The sequence below is a fragment of the Semicossyphus pulcher genome, unplaced genomic scaffold (assembly GCF_022749685.1).
Source record: "Semicossyphus pulcher isolate SPU_LCO1_2020_fin unplaced genomic scaffold, fSemPul1.0.p SCAF_6, whole genome shotgun sequence".
In the NCBI taxonomy this organism is placed as follows: domain Eukaryota; kingdom Metazoa; phylum Chordata; class Actinopteri; order Labriformes; family Labridae; genus Semicossyphus; species Semicossyphus pulcher.
The window spans coordinates 6,587,469-6,603,356 of record NW_027211737.1 but is presented as its reverse complement, the minus strand read 5'-3'; the positions used below and the strand labels follow the sequence as shown (position 1 = coordinate 6,603,356).

Sequence of the window (15,888 nt, the reverse complement as noted above, 5' to 3'; positions counted from 1 at the left end):
ACCCTTTGAACTTTTCCACATTTTGTCACGTTATGACCACAAACATAAATATATTTTTTGGGAATTTTATGTGAAAGACCAACACCCAGTGGTACACAATTGTGAAGTAGAAAGAAAATTATACATGATTTAAAAAAATGTTTACATTGTAAACATTTTTTTAAATCATGTATAATAATAACACTTTTCATTTTTTTATTTGTAAACTTTACAAATAAAAAAATGAAAAGTGTGGTGTGCAAAAGTATTCAGCCCCCTTTTCTCTGAGTGCAACCAATTGCCTTCAGAAGTATCCTGATGATTGCTGAATGATCGAATGTTGACCTAATGTCTAAATAGAGTCCACATGTGTGTAATCTAATCTCAGTACAAATACAGCTGTTCTATGACGGCCTCAGAGGTTTGTTAAGAAAATATTGGGGAACAAAAAGCACCATGAAGTCCAAGGAACACACCAGACAGGTCAGGGATAAAGTTGTGGAGAAGTTTAAAGCAGGGTTAGGCTACAAAAAGATTTCCCAAGCTTTGAACATCTCACGGAGCACTGTTCGATCCGTCATCCGGAAATGGAAAGAGTATGGCACAACTGCAAACCTACCAAGACACGGCCGTCCACCTAAACTTACAGGCCGAACAAGGAGAGCACTGATCAGAGATGCAGCCAAGAGGCCCATGGTGACTCTGGACGAACTGCAGAGATCCACAGCTCAGGTGGGGGAATCTGTCCACAGGACAGCTATTAGTCTTGCACTGCACAAATCTGGCCTTTATGGAAGGCAAGAAGAAAGCCATTGTTAACAGAAAACCATAAGAAGTCCCATTTGCAGTTTGCCAGAAGCCATGTGGGGGACATAGCAAACATGTGGAAGAAGGTGCTCTGGTCAGATGAGACCAAAATTGAACTTTTTGGCCTACATACAAAACGCTGTGTGTGGCGGAAAAGTAACACTGCACATCACTCTGAACACACCGTCCCCACTGTCAAACATGGTGGTGGCAGCATCATGCTCTGGGGGTGCTTCTCTTCAGCAGGGACAGGGAAGATGGTCAGAGTTGATGGGAGGATGGATGGAGCCAAATATAGGGCAATCTTGGAAGAAGACTTGAGACTGGGGCGGAGGTTCACCTTCCAGCAAGACAACAACCCTAAACATAAAGCCAGGGCTACAATGGAATGGTTTCAAACAAAACATATTCATGTGTTGGAATTGCCCAGCCAAAAATAGGGTATGAATACTTATGAGCCACTGTAAATAGTATCATAGAGTAAGTGACTAAAAATAAAGTAGGCTGAGTCAGAAGGTTAGATTTTTGTACTAAAAAGGTTCACTCCTATTTTAGTCTGAACAGGAAAGACCAAAAGAATAAAGAGGTATATGACGGTTTTAGAGTACATTATGATATTGACTTAGTAGTTCTGTAGTTTATTCATGAATAGTCACTGCTGAATCAATCTCATGACTCATCTGCTTCTGTCTGATGTGACTTTGAATCTGGGGGCGGCTGTCAATATTTCTGGTGTCGCCAGCAGATAAATTTAAACCTGAGCCATGACCTCCTCCAGGGTACAGGGGTTAGTCACTCTATTTCTGTAGGAGTATTCTGACTTTCAGATGTATCTGTAATTCAGGATGTTTCACTCTCAGATTATTTTTTGTCATTTAGGTGTGGCAGTAACATGCATCATAAGCCTGTCTTCGGTTAGCAGCAATTAAAATGAGTTTGGAAAATTCCAGTTTGATGATGCGACAGTTGGACAATATGTTACTGCCAAGACAACCAACATAAACCCAACAGCTACTGTCAAAGACGTACAGACACCTTCCATCTCAGCTTATGAGGTTTATGCGTAGACATGCCAGATAAAGATTAATAAAGACAATATGTATAGGTTTAAAAAAGAAAACATTTATTTTACATCACTATGTACATCAAATTGTTTATAGAAACAAAATACCAAAAGAAAACTTCTCCATAAGGAAGCATAGAAATACCTAACTCTATAAAACAGCTCAAGACCTAACATGCCCACCTTTTTTTTGGTTTTGGTTTTTTTACAAAAGGGGAACACCAAAGTTGACGTTACTGTTGACAAAATATAAACCTGAACTTTATCTCAGCTGCTAACTGGAGATGAAGTTAGCACCTGAAGCTAAACACCTTCATCGCAGACTAGCTTGACGAACACCTTGTCTTCAAGCGCCTCGTTCTGTCTGTAGACGTACATCGGTGTGCAGTTAGCAGACGGGCTGGTTTCCCCACCGGCCTGCTCTTCACTTCTCTCGTTATCCTCCTCGGAGATCAGGTCGTTGTAGGAGGCCACGCACAGGTCATGGTCCTGGAGGGATGCGGGGTATCGGAGAGAGGCTCTCTCGATGCGTACAGAGCGTCTAACAGGGGTGAAGAAGCGAACCTCCTGGCCGTTGACCCGTGCTGGTTCCTTCTGCAGGCTTTGAGGGCCACTGAGGGAAAATAAAGAAAAAACAACAACCATGATTTTCAACCGTTAAAAAAGGATTATAATTCACTCTATTGTGACTACAGCAATTTCAGAAATGTGTGTGATTCCTTAAGTGGGGCTGTATTAAGTGGGGATATTACTATGGGTGCTGAAAAGAATCGATCATGAAAAACCATATCAGAATCACAATGCTACAATTCTAAAATTCTGAATAGATTAAAAAACTTCCAAAAATCGATATTTATAATTTTCATCCTAAGTAAATGTTGTCATGCTGTCTAATCAGCATCTTGATATGCCACACCTGTGAGGTGGATGGATTATCTCGGCAAAGGAGAAGTGCTCACTAACACAGATTTAGACAAATTTGTGAACAATATTTGAGAGAAATAGGCCTTTTGTGTACGTAGAAAAAGTCTTAGATCTTTGAGTTCAGCTCAAGAAAAATGGGAGCAAAAACAAAAGGACTGTGGCCATTCTCTGGTCAATCATGGCCCCTTCTCCAAACAGGAGACCATTCTGACCGCCATAGACTGGTGGTTATACACCGATCAGCCATAAAATTATGACCACCTGCCACTCTTACCGGTCTTTGGCTTTGCAGCCCTATACACAACAATTGTGACGCACTGTGTGTTCTGACCAAAGACTGTATAAAAAGATGGACGACATGACAGCTCCCTAAAAGTGAAGCTAAAACATTTTGGGCGCCCCCTGCTGACTGGCTGCAGTATCGGTCATAAAGCCCGCCTCCTCCATGTTAACAGATGGGACATGAGTCACTATAAAATCAAAATACATACAATACAAATTCATTATAGTTAGTTCTTATTATGCTGATTTTTCCAAGTGTTCATTTTTCTGACAAGTTTATTTTTAATTGGTTATTTGATGCTGTAAATCTGATCTGTTCCGGATTAGCAGAGTGGAGGACGAACGGCGAGAGGAAACAAAAGAGTCATTTACAACAGGAGAATTGTCTAAACTGTTTTTCAATGGGAGGGAAATTTGGCACATTTTCCTTGGGACCTCACCCACATCTCGGATGTTCTCATCCCACAGATGCATGGCCCTTACAAATGAGACAACAGATATGATCGACCATATTCCAAACTTTTTTTGATGAGTTTATATGTATTGTAAGAAGAAAAATATACTGGAAAAACAAAACAAGATGAAAAGTCAAGGACTGCACATTTCTGTCTATTCCTGCCTCACTAGGCGTTTAAAATATCAGTGCAAAACGTCAGCATTCTACACGTTGATATATGCCAACCAGCCATCACATATTTTCCAGACAACATCCATCACATCGATGCTGCAAAAAGATATGTGTTGACTCTGTAGTCTGACTGCCTTCGCTTCTACTGTCATGAAGTGCTTCAGGGCTCCTTTTGACAGGATGATGCTGCCAGAATTTAAATGCTTTAAATGAAAAAAAACATGGCGTCAATATTAAAGGATAACTTCATATTGGCGTATGCCCGGTGCCCCGTTTAGTTACATTGTATCTCATTTCGCGGCTGCTGGCCAGCTCCCTCCCTGAATACTGGATCGATTTCAATAATTGTTGTCTCCACTAGTCACTTACACACAAACACATGGGAAAATAGGGTCTAGGTTGAAAAATCCCTAAGTTATCCTCTATCACCTGGTGTGTGTTTATTACTTTGGTTTACGCTGCACCCGCTGGCACCCCGGAGAGAAGTACAGCTGTCCATAGGTTTTTTTTCAGCTTTTTAGTTTGAGCTAGCATGTCACTTTAAGAAAGTGTGACAGGAAAACATTTACCAGGATCATTCAGGTTTTTAAACACTGGACCACTGACAAACATTTCAACATCACAAAAACATTTGGTAACAATCTGGCTAGCAGGAAGCAGCAGCACTATTAAATTTTTAGTTGATATAATGACTCAAACAAACCCGGGAGTTGCTGTGATCTTGTACTTGACCACAGATGAATCTCCTTTCTCCCCCCAGATGAGGGCTCGGACAGGTTTAGGAGTCATCATTGCGTTGTTAACATTCTCAGGAGTACTTCCACTGGATAACATCTGGTCCTCTTTCTCATCTTCTTGGGATGCTAACAAAAACATGAAAATCAGAGTTATATAAATACAACAGAAAGAGTTTTATTCAGACGTCTGTTGGAATTTTGCCATTATCATTTAAACCTTAGAGCTGCTTTAAGTCATTTTTCGGCCAACAAGCTGCAAACACTAAATCGACATATCATTCATGAAGCGGTTGGGGTGTATTAAATAGGAAACAGGGGTTTATTTAGCTTATCACTTGCAACATTAGCATTCATTTTGAGTCTCCTTAGCTACCACACTAGTTCAGCACTACAGGACATAGCCATCTTTTGGGTACTGAGGTACTGTTGTCCAGGAATTAGCCAGTGTTCAATCACACCACGTAAACCGTGGTGTCTCTTCAGATGTTGAGGTGGATATTCTCTTGGGTGTCTGTGCTGTAGGGATCATAGCGGATGTTTATTCTCATTTGTACATAGAAAATGTACAGCAGCAATAAACTAAGGATGGGAGTAAAATTACACACAAAAATACTCTTGTTTTCAGTACATTAAATATAGGAAGGCCTTTAGGAAGGTTACAGTGGTCTTATTTTAAGAGGGACGGCACACTTAAGGTGCTTTTCGACAGCAGGAACTTTCCCCAGGAGCCTTTTGAGGAACTCTGTGCGTTTTGATAGCAGGAACCAGGGTCTATATTTAGTTCCGGGGTAATTGATTTACCCCCTGACAAGTCCCTGCTCGGGGGGGTAGTACTTTCCAAAGATCCAGGAACTTTCAGGGCGTGGCCTGCAGTGCTGTTCGTTTCTGATTGGTCGAGTACTCAAAGCGCTTTATTTTAACCGCCATGTTTAAAAGACTGCAGCTGCAAGCTCACTGTTACCACCGTGCTTCGAGATTGTTTATTACCGTGCTTTGAGATGGAGTCAGAGAAGAAAGCCTGTCCTGCAATGCAATAAAGCACAATCAAAAGAGTTCAAAAGTTGAATCTCCTCCATGCTCAGTGTTTTATAGCGTTATCTTTGTTGTATGGCATTCATCTTCTTCTTACCACCACCTACTGGACTGGCAGTGTAGTGCAGTTACTTTTATTGCACCTCCATACCATAGACAGTCTAAAAAGATGGACGACATGACAGCTCCCTAAAAGTGAAGCTAAAACATTTCGGGTGCCCCCTGCTGACTGGCTGCAGTATAGGTCATAAAGCCCGCCTCCTCCATGTTAACAGATGGGACATGAGTCAAACTATAAAATCAAAATACACGCCCGATAAATTTCTCTCAAACATGGTTTCTGTCATTATAGTTAGTTATTATCATGCTGATTTACATCGAAGTGTTCATTTTTCTGACAAGTTTATTTTTAATTAGCTATTTGATGCTGTCAAAATGATGATTGACAGCTCTGTTGACAAATAAGTTTCCTGCAGCCGATCTGTTCTGGGTGAGCAGAGCGGAGGACGAACGGTGAGAGGAGACGTAACTAAAACCATCACTACATCATTGAAGTTTCCATACCTGTGAACGTTAACCTCAGACCAACACAGAGAAGCTGTTCTGCTGTTAAACACGCCGGCGTGCGGGATCCTTGCTGTTTTTTCGATAAGTTAAGTGTCTCTGGCTCCATATGACGTCACCATTGCAAGATGGCAGCACCTATCACAGGAGCTATTTTGGCATCAATTTCGTACAATGGGAGCAGATGGGGACGTGTTGTCCATCTTTATATACAGTCATTGCTCCATACATCATTAGCCTGATGCATAATCTTTCCGGGACTTTAGGCCGCTGTGGAAACTCAGACAACAATGGGCCACAGGAACCATTAAGTTCCTTGAAGAGAAGTTCCTGGAACTAAAAGTTCCTGGTATAACTGTAAACTGAATATGACTGTGAAAGACATAAATGCTGATGATAATATTCAATATAATTTATGAACATCTGTGATTCATTGGTTGAAAACTGCCCTGTAGCTTAAATTAACAAAGCCAATGCTGACATAGAATCAACTGGTTGGAACTCATCTGTGTCATGTGGTTGATTTTAAAAAATATTGTTAACGCCCCTTTATCAGTGTCACTGAACAATGTCCTGTTGACACAGAACCATCCACTCGTGACTCAGACTGGAGGAGTAGTCTTTAGCAGAGCTCATTGTTTATTGACTTCTTAGGTTTGTGTGTTTAACATCTTATCCAAACATTTAAAGAAATTAAGCAAAAAAGTTTTTTCTCCATATCGAATAACGGCTACGACATTGGGGCTGTAATTTGAATAAATGCATCTATGTGGCACAATTTATGGCCCTTACAGGACCATGATAATCAACTGCATATAAAATAAAGCAAGTAACTTCTAGATACAAATACTGACTGAAATCTGTGCAATGTAAGCAATGCAAGGCAGTTAGTTCCTGCTATGAGTAATCTTCATGGTCCATAACAATAATACAAAAAGGGAAGTGCTGGCCAAATACCTTGGGTCTCATCCTTTTTCTTCAGTATCTCAAACACCACAGTCCGCAGCTCGTCCACCGGCTGAAAGAAAACAGAAGGGTAGAAACTTATAGATATAGATTTTCATGTAAATAAATGTCTGTTAAGTCATTATCTATCGCTGATTGAGGTAACACAATGGGGATTGAGCCTATGGCCCACTGCTGAAGGATTACAAACAGCTCTTATTGGAGGACGCAGTTCTTAACACAGAAGAAAACCTCACGTTTAAATTCCACTGGAGATTAGATAAGATCTCCTCTGGGTCTGACAAAGATCAGAGATCCTCTCACAGGAAGTGAACCAGACTGACACACTGGGACGACCTTGCATGCTGTGCTGACGCGTGATAAAACAAATCACAGATTTCAGATGTATAGTTCTGTCCTGATGTTGATAGCTGTAAGAGCCATGTTGACCTGGGATATCTACGAGAAAACAGTTTAGTCTGTTCTCTTTCTGGCTCAATGAAGCTGAAACTTAGGGTGGGTTCACACCAGCCTTGTTTAGTCCGATTGAACCGAACCCTGGAGTGTTTGTCCCCTCGGTGCAGTTCGTTTAGGCCGGTGTGAACGCCGGAATGAAACTCTAGTGCGGATCAAACAACCGGACAATGGTCAGCTAGAAAAGTTCTGTTTCCAAACGAACCACGGTCCGGTTTGATTCTGGTGAGAGCGTGAACGGACTTATAGTAGGACCAAATACAGGAAACAAACCATAAAACTGTGCATTGTAGAATGTTTACGGGTGCTGACGTTTATAGAGACATGCAGCGAGATGAGACGTGACAGACGTGGGGGAGCGGTGAGGAAATAGAAATATGGGCTGACCAAACAATTTCACAATTGCTTGTGGAAACGCACAAGAACACGGAGGTGTTCAATCTAAAGGAGAATTGAACTGTGGAATAATTTTGGTTAAAAGTAAAAAACTCGGATCATGTTGAGTGTGATTGATCAGTGTGCTCTCTTGCTTTGTTTACTTCAGCGAGTTTTACCATAAGGAAATTCTGACCAATCAGAGAGTAGTTTCCCTGCGCATCAAAACTTTTGGTCCGCTGGTAAAAGCTGCCGTGTGAACACAAACCAAACTCGAGGCAAAATGTAACATTGTTACAATTTGGTCTTTGATTCGGACCAAACAGACCTTAGGAGCGGAAGCGCCCTCAGTGAGAGCTGAGCTGCAGTTTGCACAACCAAATGCTCTGCTGCTGTGGCCTGACACCGATGATAAAGAGGAAAAAGAGGTCAGGAAAAATGCTAGTATGGATGCTCAAGCTGACTTGTATGAAAAAGAAATTGTATGAGTTTAATTCAGCAAGTGATGATATGAAACTTATCACAATCTCATCATTTATTTAATATAATAGTAATATAATGTATATTATGACATTAGTCAGGGGGCAATACGTACACAATCTCATGTAATGTTTTTATTGAGATCTATATATATATATATGTTTCAGCAACTCTTGTAGAATCTACTGAAAAACACATAAAAGGAATAGACAAACTGACATTAGTCCTATGAGGCAGATGCCTTATAAGAGAGTTTGCAAAACTTAGAAGTGATATTCACTGTCTAAATCACCTCAAGGTGTTTCGGTAATGAAAAGTATTTTCACCAATTAACCCGACATATAAGCCAATACAAAAATAATGCATCTGTGATTAGATAAAACTGGTATATCAGCACAGATGACCAGTTAAGAACTATCCCTCCTTTCATGGTACATTGTCATATTACTAATTCCTAAAGATAACAGCACATTTTCCTGAAGAAAAAAATGAAAAAGATGCTGAAGTCAGGTCCGGAAAACAGTGTGTTGCTGAGTAACAATACATGTTAATGTGACTACTGTCTGTTTGCAAGACAGAAGTAGGGCACATTAAAGAAATGTACAAAAATGTAAGTAAAATATGGATGTCTTACCTCCAACACAACACCAACAGCCTCTTCAAACATGGGCAGGACATCCAGGTTGCCTTCCTGCTCCATCAGACGGGCCTGGCAGATCCAGTATTTGGCAAACTTGTGGGACACTGCCGGCAGCCTTGAGAGAACCTCCTTCACCTGGTCTGTAGGGCAACCCTGTGGGTGCAAGGGAGGCAAACACATACACTGAAAGAAAAGCATCAGTGTCTAACAAAAAACCTTACTGTATGGATGAACTGCATCCGAAACCCCCTCCACTCACACCCACCCATCCGATCACTCTTATTTTCCAAAATCAACTTTTTGTAAAATTACAGGAGTTTCTCACAATGATTGGCCACGTGTGCGGGTAAAAGAAACAAAGACTAAGCAGTGTTTGAACGTCTCTCTGAAGCATTCTTTTCTCATTCTTTACACACTTTCTCTGATTTTTGGTGAAATGGATTAGATTAATACCTATCGAGAGGGACTATAAACCTGTGTTCACTTCTAACAGCTGCAGAACTGCCTGCCTCTTGCATGCCTTCAAGTTTGGCAATTCCAACCTTGTCTGATGACCTAGTACATTTGAGGAGGGGTAGGACTACACCACCTAAAAGGAATTTAATTTATCTTCATGTCATGTCTGTACTCCAACATTCCAACCAAAAAGTTTTCATGTGCTGTCACCAGGGGAGCTCCGTAGAATTACGCCCATTCAATCAAAATAAAATTCATCATCCATCCTCTGTGACTCCTTCCCTGCCAAATACCTCGCCAAGCAATTTGATGCAGTCAGCCAGCGATCTGTCCACGGCGGAGATGAGGGAGTGAGCCTGGTCTTCTTCTGTCATGGCGGCCCAGAAAGGTTGGGACACAGCCACAGTGCGCCTGACCTGAGGTTTAACTGGCATTGGAGGGCGTTTGTAGGAAATGCCTCTGGCTTCTCTCCATTCCTGCAATTTTCTCCTTGGGACCAAAAGCACAGTTAAAAGTCCACAATTTATTTCATGGTATTTCTTTGGTAGAGCTGTTTCCCTGATATAGTCAATACCGGAATATTCTAGCCCCATGGAAAAATAGGTCATGGGTAAATTATCATGTTAAGATAACAAACAGCAATAGTGCAAACTTACGTGAATTTAAAGCAAAATGTCTGCTTTTCCATAGATAATGTGCACATTTTTATTGCACTGGTATCAGAGGAGGGGTGACGTTATCACTATTACTTATTTAGACCTCAAAACTCACTAGAGTATAAACCCTTGATGTTCAAACAAAAGCTTATTCATAATTATATGGGGGAAATTATGTTTAAGCTTCAATTTATATTTTATGGTAGCTGCAAATTGTTAAACTAAATTAAATGTGTGTGAACTTCGTGAAAGTGACTCATTTTAAAAAAAGAGTTTCGATTGGAAAGTGCTTGCCATGTGTCTAGACATGTTGTCTGTTGTGCCTCTGTGAAAGTACAATCCTGTTGTTGTAAGAAAGTGACAGTTAACTTGCACAATGTGTTGAAGTTCCACATTAGTGTCACAAAAGTAAACGGAAAAACTGAAGGTCAATTACCCTGCCAAGAGTTCAATTTAAGACGAGCTTAGTTAAACTTCATCAACTGCATCTTGCCTTACATTACAATACCTGTTTATACTTACTGCTGAGCTTTGCTCTGTTAATTATTGCACGTTTAATTGTTGTTTACTGATGATTTGTTCCTGGTTTTTAATTGCTCTTACAGCCCTTCCTCAGTCATACCGATGATTGCTCTAGCTTGAAAGATTGATGGAATATCTGCATTATTTTTATCTCATACTTGAATATATACCAATATTGACATTGACTTGTTACCCAGTCCTAAATGTATGTTTCCTTGTGCACCACTTAGGGGTTAGAACCAACACAAGCCAACCTAACCTTCAATTAGCCCACAGTAGCTGCCAAAATGTGATGGTTCATTGGTAACATATCATACTTTCATGCTAATAAATTTGCAAGTAATTTTCCACTTACATTCTTTCCTCCTGAACAGCAGTCAGTTTCTTTCCCCCTGTCTGCGGAATGACTCTGGCTGGGACCTTTGTTGTTTTTCCATCTCTGGTCTGGCCTGTTAGGCTGATGGTCCTGGCAGGCTGTGGCACTGTCTGTGATACAACTGGAGCACCTTTTCTATCAATACCTGTATGTGGTTGAGGGGCATTGGCTGAACTGTGACCCTTCTTGCCATCTGTCTCTCTCCTTGTCTTGGTTTTACCCTCCAGAATGGCCACAGCAGATTGCATAACCCCACTGACAGGTCTGGAGCTGCGTCTGCTCGCTGGCCCCAAATATGTGCTGGATACGACTTTGCTTGGTTGGCCACTTTTTTTCCACTGACTCTCAGATGCTGGTTTTGTGGACGTGTTTGTGGACTGAACAGAAGATTTATTAGGCTTATTTGGTGCGGCTATGAACTTGGAGGAGATAGTCGCTGATTTCAGTCCATTTGGTTGACTCTTTATAGACGACAGTTTACTCAAAAGTGGTTTGGAGTTCACCCTATTCTGATCCTGAACTTTAATCCTAGCTCTTGCAGTTGAAGAAAGGCTTGTTCTCTCATTAACATGGCTGTTTAGAGCAGTGTTAGGCAATGTTTTCCTCTTGGAAATGGACACTGATGACAACATGCTGGATCGCACCTTGTTAGCTGTAGAAGTAGTGCCGGTGGTGGTAGTAGCTGCTGTGGCAGGGATGTGTGTTAAAATTTGACCATGACTGTTTCTTGGCTGGGTCACTGCAGGAATGAGTCCTGTTTTAGTTTTGACAATTGGACCGAGACTCATCCTGACACTGACTGTCTTTATTGGACGTAAGAAAGCAGCATTTGAGCTACTGCTGAATCTGCTGTTCGGTTTTGTTGCAGCTGTGCGAGCTAGATTTGAGGAGTCTCTGCCTGAAGACTGCATTCCTGTGTTTGGCTGGTTTTTCAAATGTCTGTATGTCCCTGTGAGCACCGGGTTTTCATTAAGTTGGGGCTTTGCTGGGTCACCAGCTGCAGATGAACGATAGGCCTTCTGTCTTCCAGTCAGGATGCTGCTTTTTGCATTCACTTTGTTTGTGACACCAAATGCTCTTCTGTCAGGGTGTTTTATGGATTGAGAAGGCCCAGTTGGGACTTTTGTGTTTTCTCTTATGACATTTTCAGCTGGCACTGTGTTCTCTTTGTCCTTAATCTGTGAAAATAAAAACAGATATTGAAATAACAAGTTGACACCTGCCTTGTTCCAGACCTCTGAATCATATCACATGTCTGCTACAGCTGGGAAATGTCTTCCAATATGACCTATGACAATGTCAGGATACAAACATCCCGTTGGATCACGATATAATTCCGGTTTGTTAGTTTTTTTGCTTTGACCTTGTACACTTTGACCTTGTATACAGAGCAACGCAGGAGCAATGTGAAAGGCTCGCCAATTGCAAAGCAAGTCTTCAAACGACCACAAACACAAAAGTAAATGTCATGGAAGTGGAAACAGAGGGTAGAGTGACACTGGGCAGCCGGATGAAGGGTAGATTGATTTCTGTCTTCTGGACGCTCCCTGCTTCAGGAATGATTGTCTGTGAAGTAGTCTTAACCACGTTTTATTTAGATGGTGGCAACATTACATTACAAACTGCGCTGCTGCTGTCTGAGTCACCCTCTGCAATTAAATTTCATAATTGAATATGAGCACAATGGACGATTCTACTTTCCCTGGGTGTGTGGAAATCTGTGGTTTTCACAACACAGATGACCAAGAAAAGCGGTAAATGTAAGTCAAAGGTTAAAAAAAGACTCATTAGGAAGATATAGACTTAGACTTAGACTCAACTTTATTATTTATATAGGAGTGCACTGCTAAAAGGGAGGGTAGGGCTTTGAACAAACAATGCCCAACCCTAAAGTCAGCATAGTTTGAGGATTCAATTTTGAGTAAAACAAAACAGCATTTCAGTCTGATTTTCAGGTCAACTCAGACCCACACCAAAGAAACACAGACGTCATTCTTTTAAAATTTTTGGCGTTGGCTGTGTGAAAAAGGGTTCCAACTCACCTTCGGGGCAGATGTCACAGGCTTCTTAACCTGACAGTCATCACGGAGGTATGACCTGAGAAGTAAGAGAGTGGATTTATTTACCCTAGATACAATAAAGAACAGAACAAACATCTTAATACATTGCAAGTTTTCATGCAGAGAATCTTGTCTTCTTACTTAGGGTTGGGCTGTTTCAGCTTTCCTTTTGCTGCCAAGTATTCCATCAACTTCTGCTTACGCAGCTCTGTTTGGAAAAATAACAATTCAGCACTGGTCCAACGAGTGACTGTCTAATATATGCAACAGTAAAATCAATATTATTGAGTCATACTTAGTGTCCAACCTGAAATCATTTGTGCATAAAGGATTATTATCCTGCCACATACTGTAGCTTTTTATAACTTTGCGTATATAAAATTATCTTAAATGCAGACCTCCATTACATTGAAAGTTTAAGAACTTCACTTTAAGGTAACTGGGCAAAAAAACAACAGTTCACTTCGCCTTATTGGAAATATAAAAAAAATGAATAAGCCAATAAGCTCAATATATATTTTTAATCAATTGTCTACTGTACAATGAGGAATAGAAAATAGAGGGTGAGTCATATTTTCACCAAGCATCTATAATAAGACCTGAAAGGGGGAAAGCATATGAACAAAGTGAGCTTACAATTCCACAGAAGCTTACTGCCATCTGGCTGCGGGTTGGTGCTATATGTACATTCATGTAGAAAACCTCAATTATGGAAATGGGCCGGAGCTTTAATTATCAGTGAACAAAAAAGATTAGTTGATTACCTTAAAATCTAGTTATCCCAGCCTCTGCAATGTGAATGTTTGCTCCTTTTCACTTTTCTAACATGATCAAAAATATTGCATATTTGTATTAAATACTTAATTTTGGAGTCTGTCTTACGTTACCAAAATGTAAAACCACATCATGTCAGCGTTCAGTAACATACAGGGCAATGCAAGAATGGAATTCATTACCATATATAAAACAACTCAATACTATATATCGTTTTGGTTTTTTTAATCACGTAAAGGGCATTACTTACAGAGAAATTTCAGTCGTTAATATTCATTCTTTGTGCTGTAATGTGTCAATTGGCTTTCTTTGTAAACATGATATTTACCTATGAGGTCATGATAAACTGAGTTGGAGCTTGTCTGCTTTTTTCTTTAGCTTGTTGTTTCATTTGTGTCAATATTTATTTTGTTGGATGTGATGTATGATGTGTTTGTATTATGATAAACTGTGTCGAGGTGTATTTTGCATTATCACAGTGTAAACTTTTGCAGACCCCAGGAACAATAGAACATGCTGAAGCTAATGGGGACCTAAATAAACAAACAAACTTACACCTCGTACATTTCATCAAGATACGTTACTATAACGGACAAGGAGCTTGGGTAGTTCATTTATAGTTTGCACTGCATTGAAGGTTATTGTAACACATGGTTTGGGAGGCGTATTCACAAAGTTATCAGTAATACCAGTGAATGAAGCTTACAGGCATGGCAGCGTTATTGGACTGTTTATCTCTATCCTTTGTCATTTAGCGTTAGGTGCTGAGTTTACGTTGCTATCTTGTGGAAACTTTTAGGATCCGAACTTCAAAGGAACTTTTGTTCATCAGTATCCTGGTTAACTTCCTGACAGCGATATTACATTTGGCAAGACATGCAAACGTTTAAATATTGTAACTAGCGTGTAACTGTTAGCTAACGTTTGCTATGTAGCGTTAGCATGAGTTAGCTACACTGTAATAGCAAACGCTCACTTCTATCTATTAGAACTATTATCAAACTCGCAAACCTTTTCTTGAAAGTATTGTTACAGTCTCTCCCTCTTCCATGTCGCTTAGCAATCAATATCTTCTTTCGACCGACTATAAATTTGATTTCAAAAACTTTCTCTGGACTTGCTGCAGTTTACAAAACGTAAGAAAAACAAGCTGCACGACAACTGAGCTCGCGCTTCCGGTTTTGAAATTACCGGTTAAAACGCCTCCTCGTCTCTGATTGGACAGTTTGAAATTCGAACAACACGCATGCGCAAAATGCATTCGGTCATTGGATTATAAAATACTAACAAAAAGTACATACAAGAGGTACATACTCTTCTGAAGCAGAATCGGATTCATTTTTATTAAGTTTGTGGGCACATACAAGGAATTTGAATGTTTTTTCTTAACTTTCATTATACACACAAATTCACATTCTTAGCTAAAAACAAGGACAGGTCAGACAAGGTAACACAGACACCAAAAACTAACACTACTATATACAAGCCTATGGATACAAATATATATTACAAAGTATTAAAATATATATATAAAAAAATATCAACGCTTATAGACTGGAGACAATAGTGCAATGAACAGTGCAAAGGTGCAGAGATCCTTTGTTTACATTTTTCAGGGCAAATAGACTTGGACTTAGACTTAGACTTAGACTTAGACTCAACTTTATTGATCCCTTTGGGATGACTCCCTCTGGGAAATTCAATTTTAAAGTGTTCAATAAAGCAGGATGAGATTCTTTTGTTAAAAAACACTATTTACGCATGTACAGGACAAAAAAAAGAGAGATAAGAGGTACAGCTTTGTCCACAGGGTGCACCAAAATCAACACAAACCGAAAGTTCCTCACAGGAGCGTTAAAGATATAATCTCGAAGATTTTTATTTAAATAAATGTCTTTTAAGTCACTATCTAATGCTAAATGAGCTAACACAGTGGTGATTGGGCCTATGGCCCACTGATGAAAGCCTTTACATTTGCTGTATGTAGTAGTATTACAGATTGGGTGTCGGTGGCAAAAAAAATCACGAGCAGCGCCCAGTAAGTGACGTGTTTTGCATCACCCAGCAGTGGTTGGTCGGCCAGAGAGGGTAGGCAGAGCTAAGCGGCTGCCTTT

The 15,888-nt window shown here is 40.2% G+C and overlaps 1 protein-coding gene across 1 annotated transcript; it reads right to left on the bottom strand.

Annotated features, from left to right (window-relative positions):
• Nucleotides 1-1,923: 1,923 nt before the first annotated feature.
• On the bottom strand, nt 1,924-14,862 carry ckap2l (cytoskeleton associated protein 2-like). Its single transcript, XM_069683471.1, has 9 exons — nt 14,786-14,862; nt 13,142-13,208; nt 12,983-13,037; nt 10,920-12,118; nt 9,680-9,875; nt 8,925-9,083; nt 6,974-7,034; nt 4,387-4,546; nt 1,924-2,462 (listed from the first exon to the last, which is right to left on the bottom strand). Exons 1-9 carry the CDS (start codon nt 14,823-14,825, stop codon nt 2,153-2,155), a joined length of 2,247 nt encoding a protein of 748 aa, XP_069539572.1. The 5' UTR covers nt 14,826-14,862; the 3' UTR covers nt 1,924-2,152.
• Between the last annotated feature and the right edge of the window lie 1,026 nt (nt 14,863-15,888).

Bases quoted from the DNA above. Each gene is read 5' to 3' on its own strand.
- ckap2l (XM_069683471.1), bottom strand. From the start codon at position 14,825: ATGGAAGAGGGAGAGACTGTAACAATACTTTCAAGAAAAG. The intron at 13,038-13,141 runs GTAAGAAGACAA...CTTACTTCTCAG, and splicing joins CTGAAACAGCCCAACCCTAA to GTCATACCTCCGTGATGACT. The intron at 9,876-10,919 runs GTAAGTGGAAAA...TTTGGTCCCAAG, and splicing joins GCTGTTCAGGAGGAAAGAAT to GAGAAAATTGCAGGAATGGA.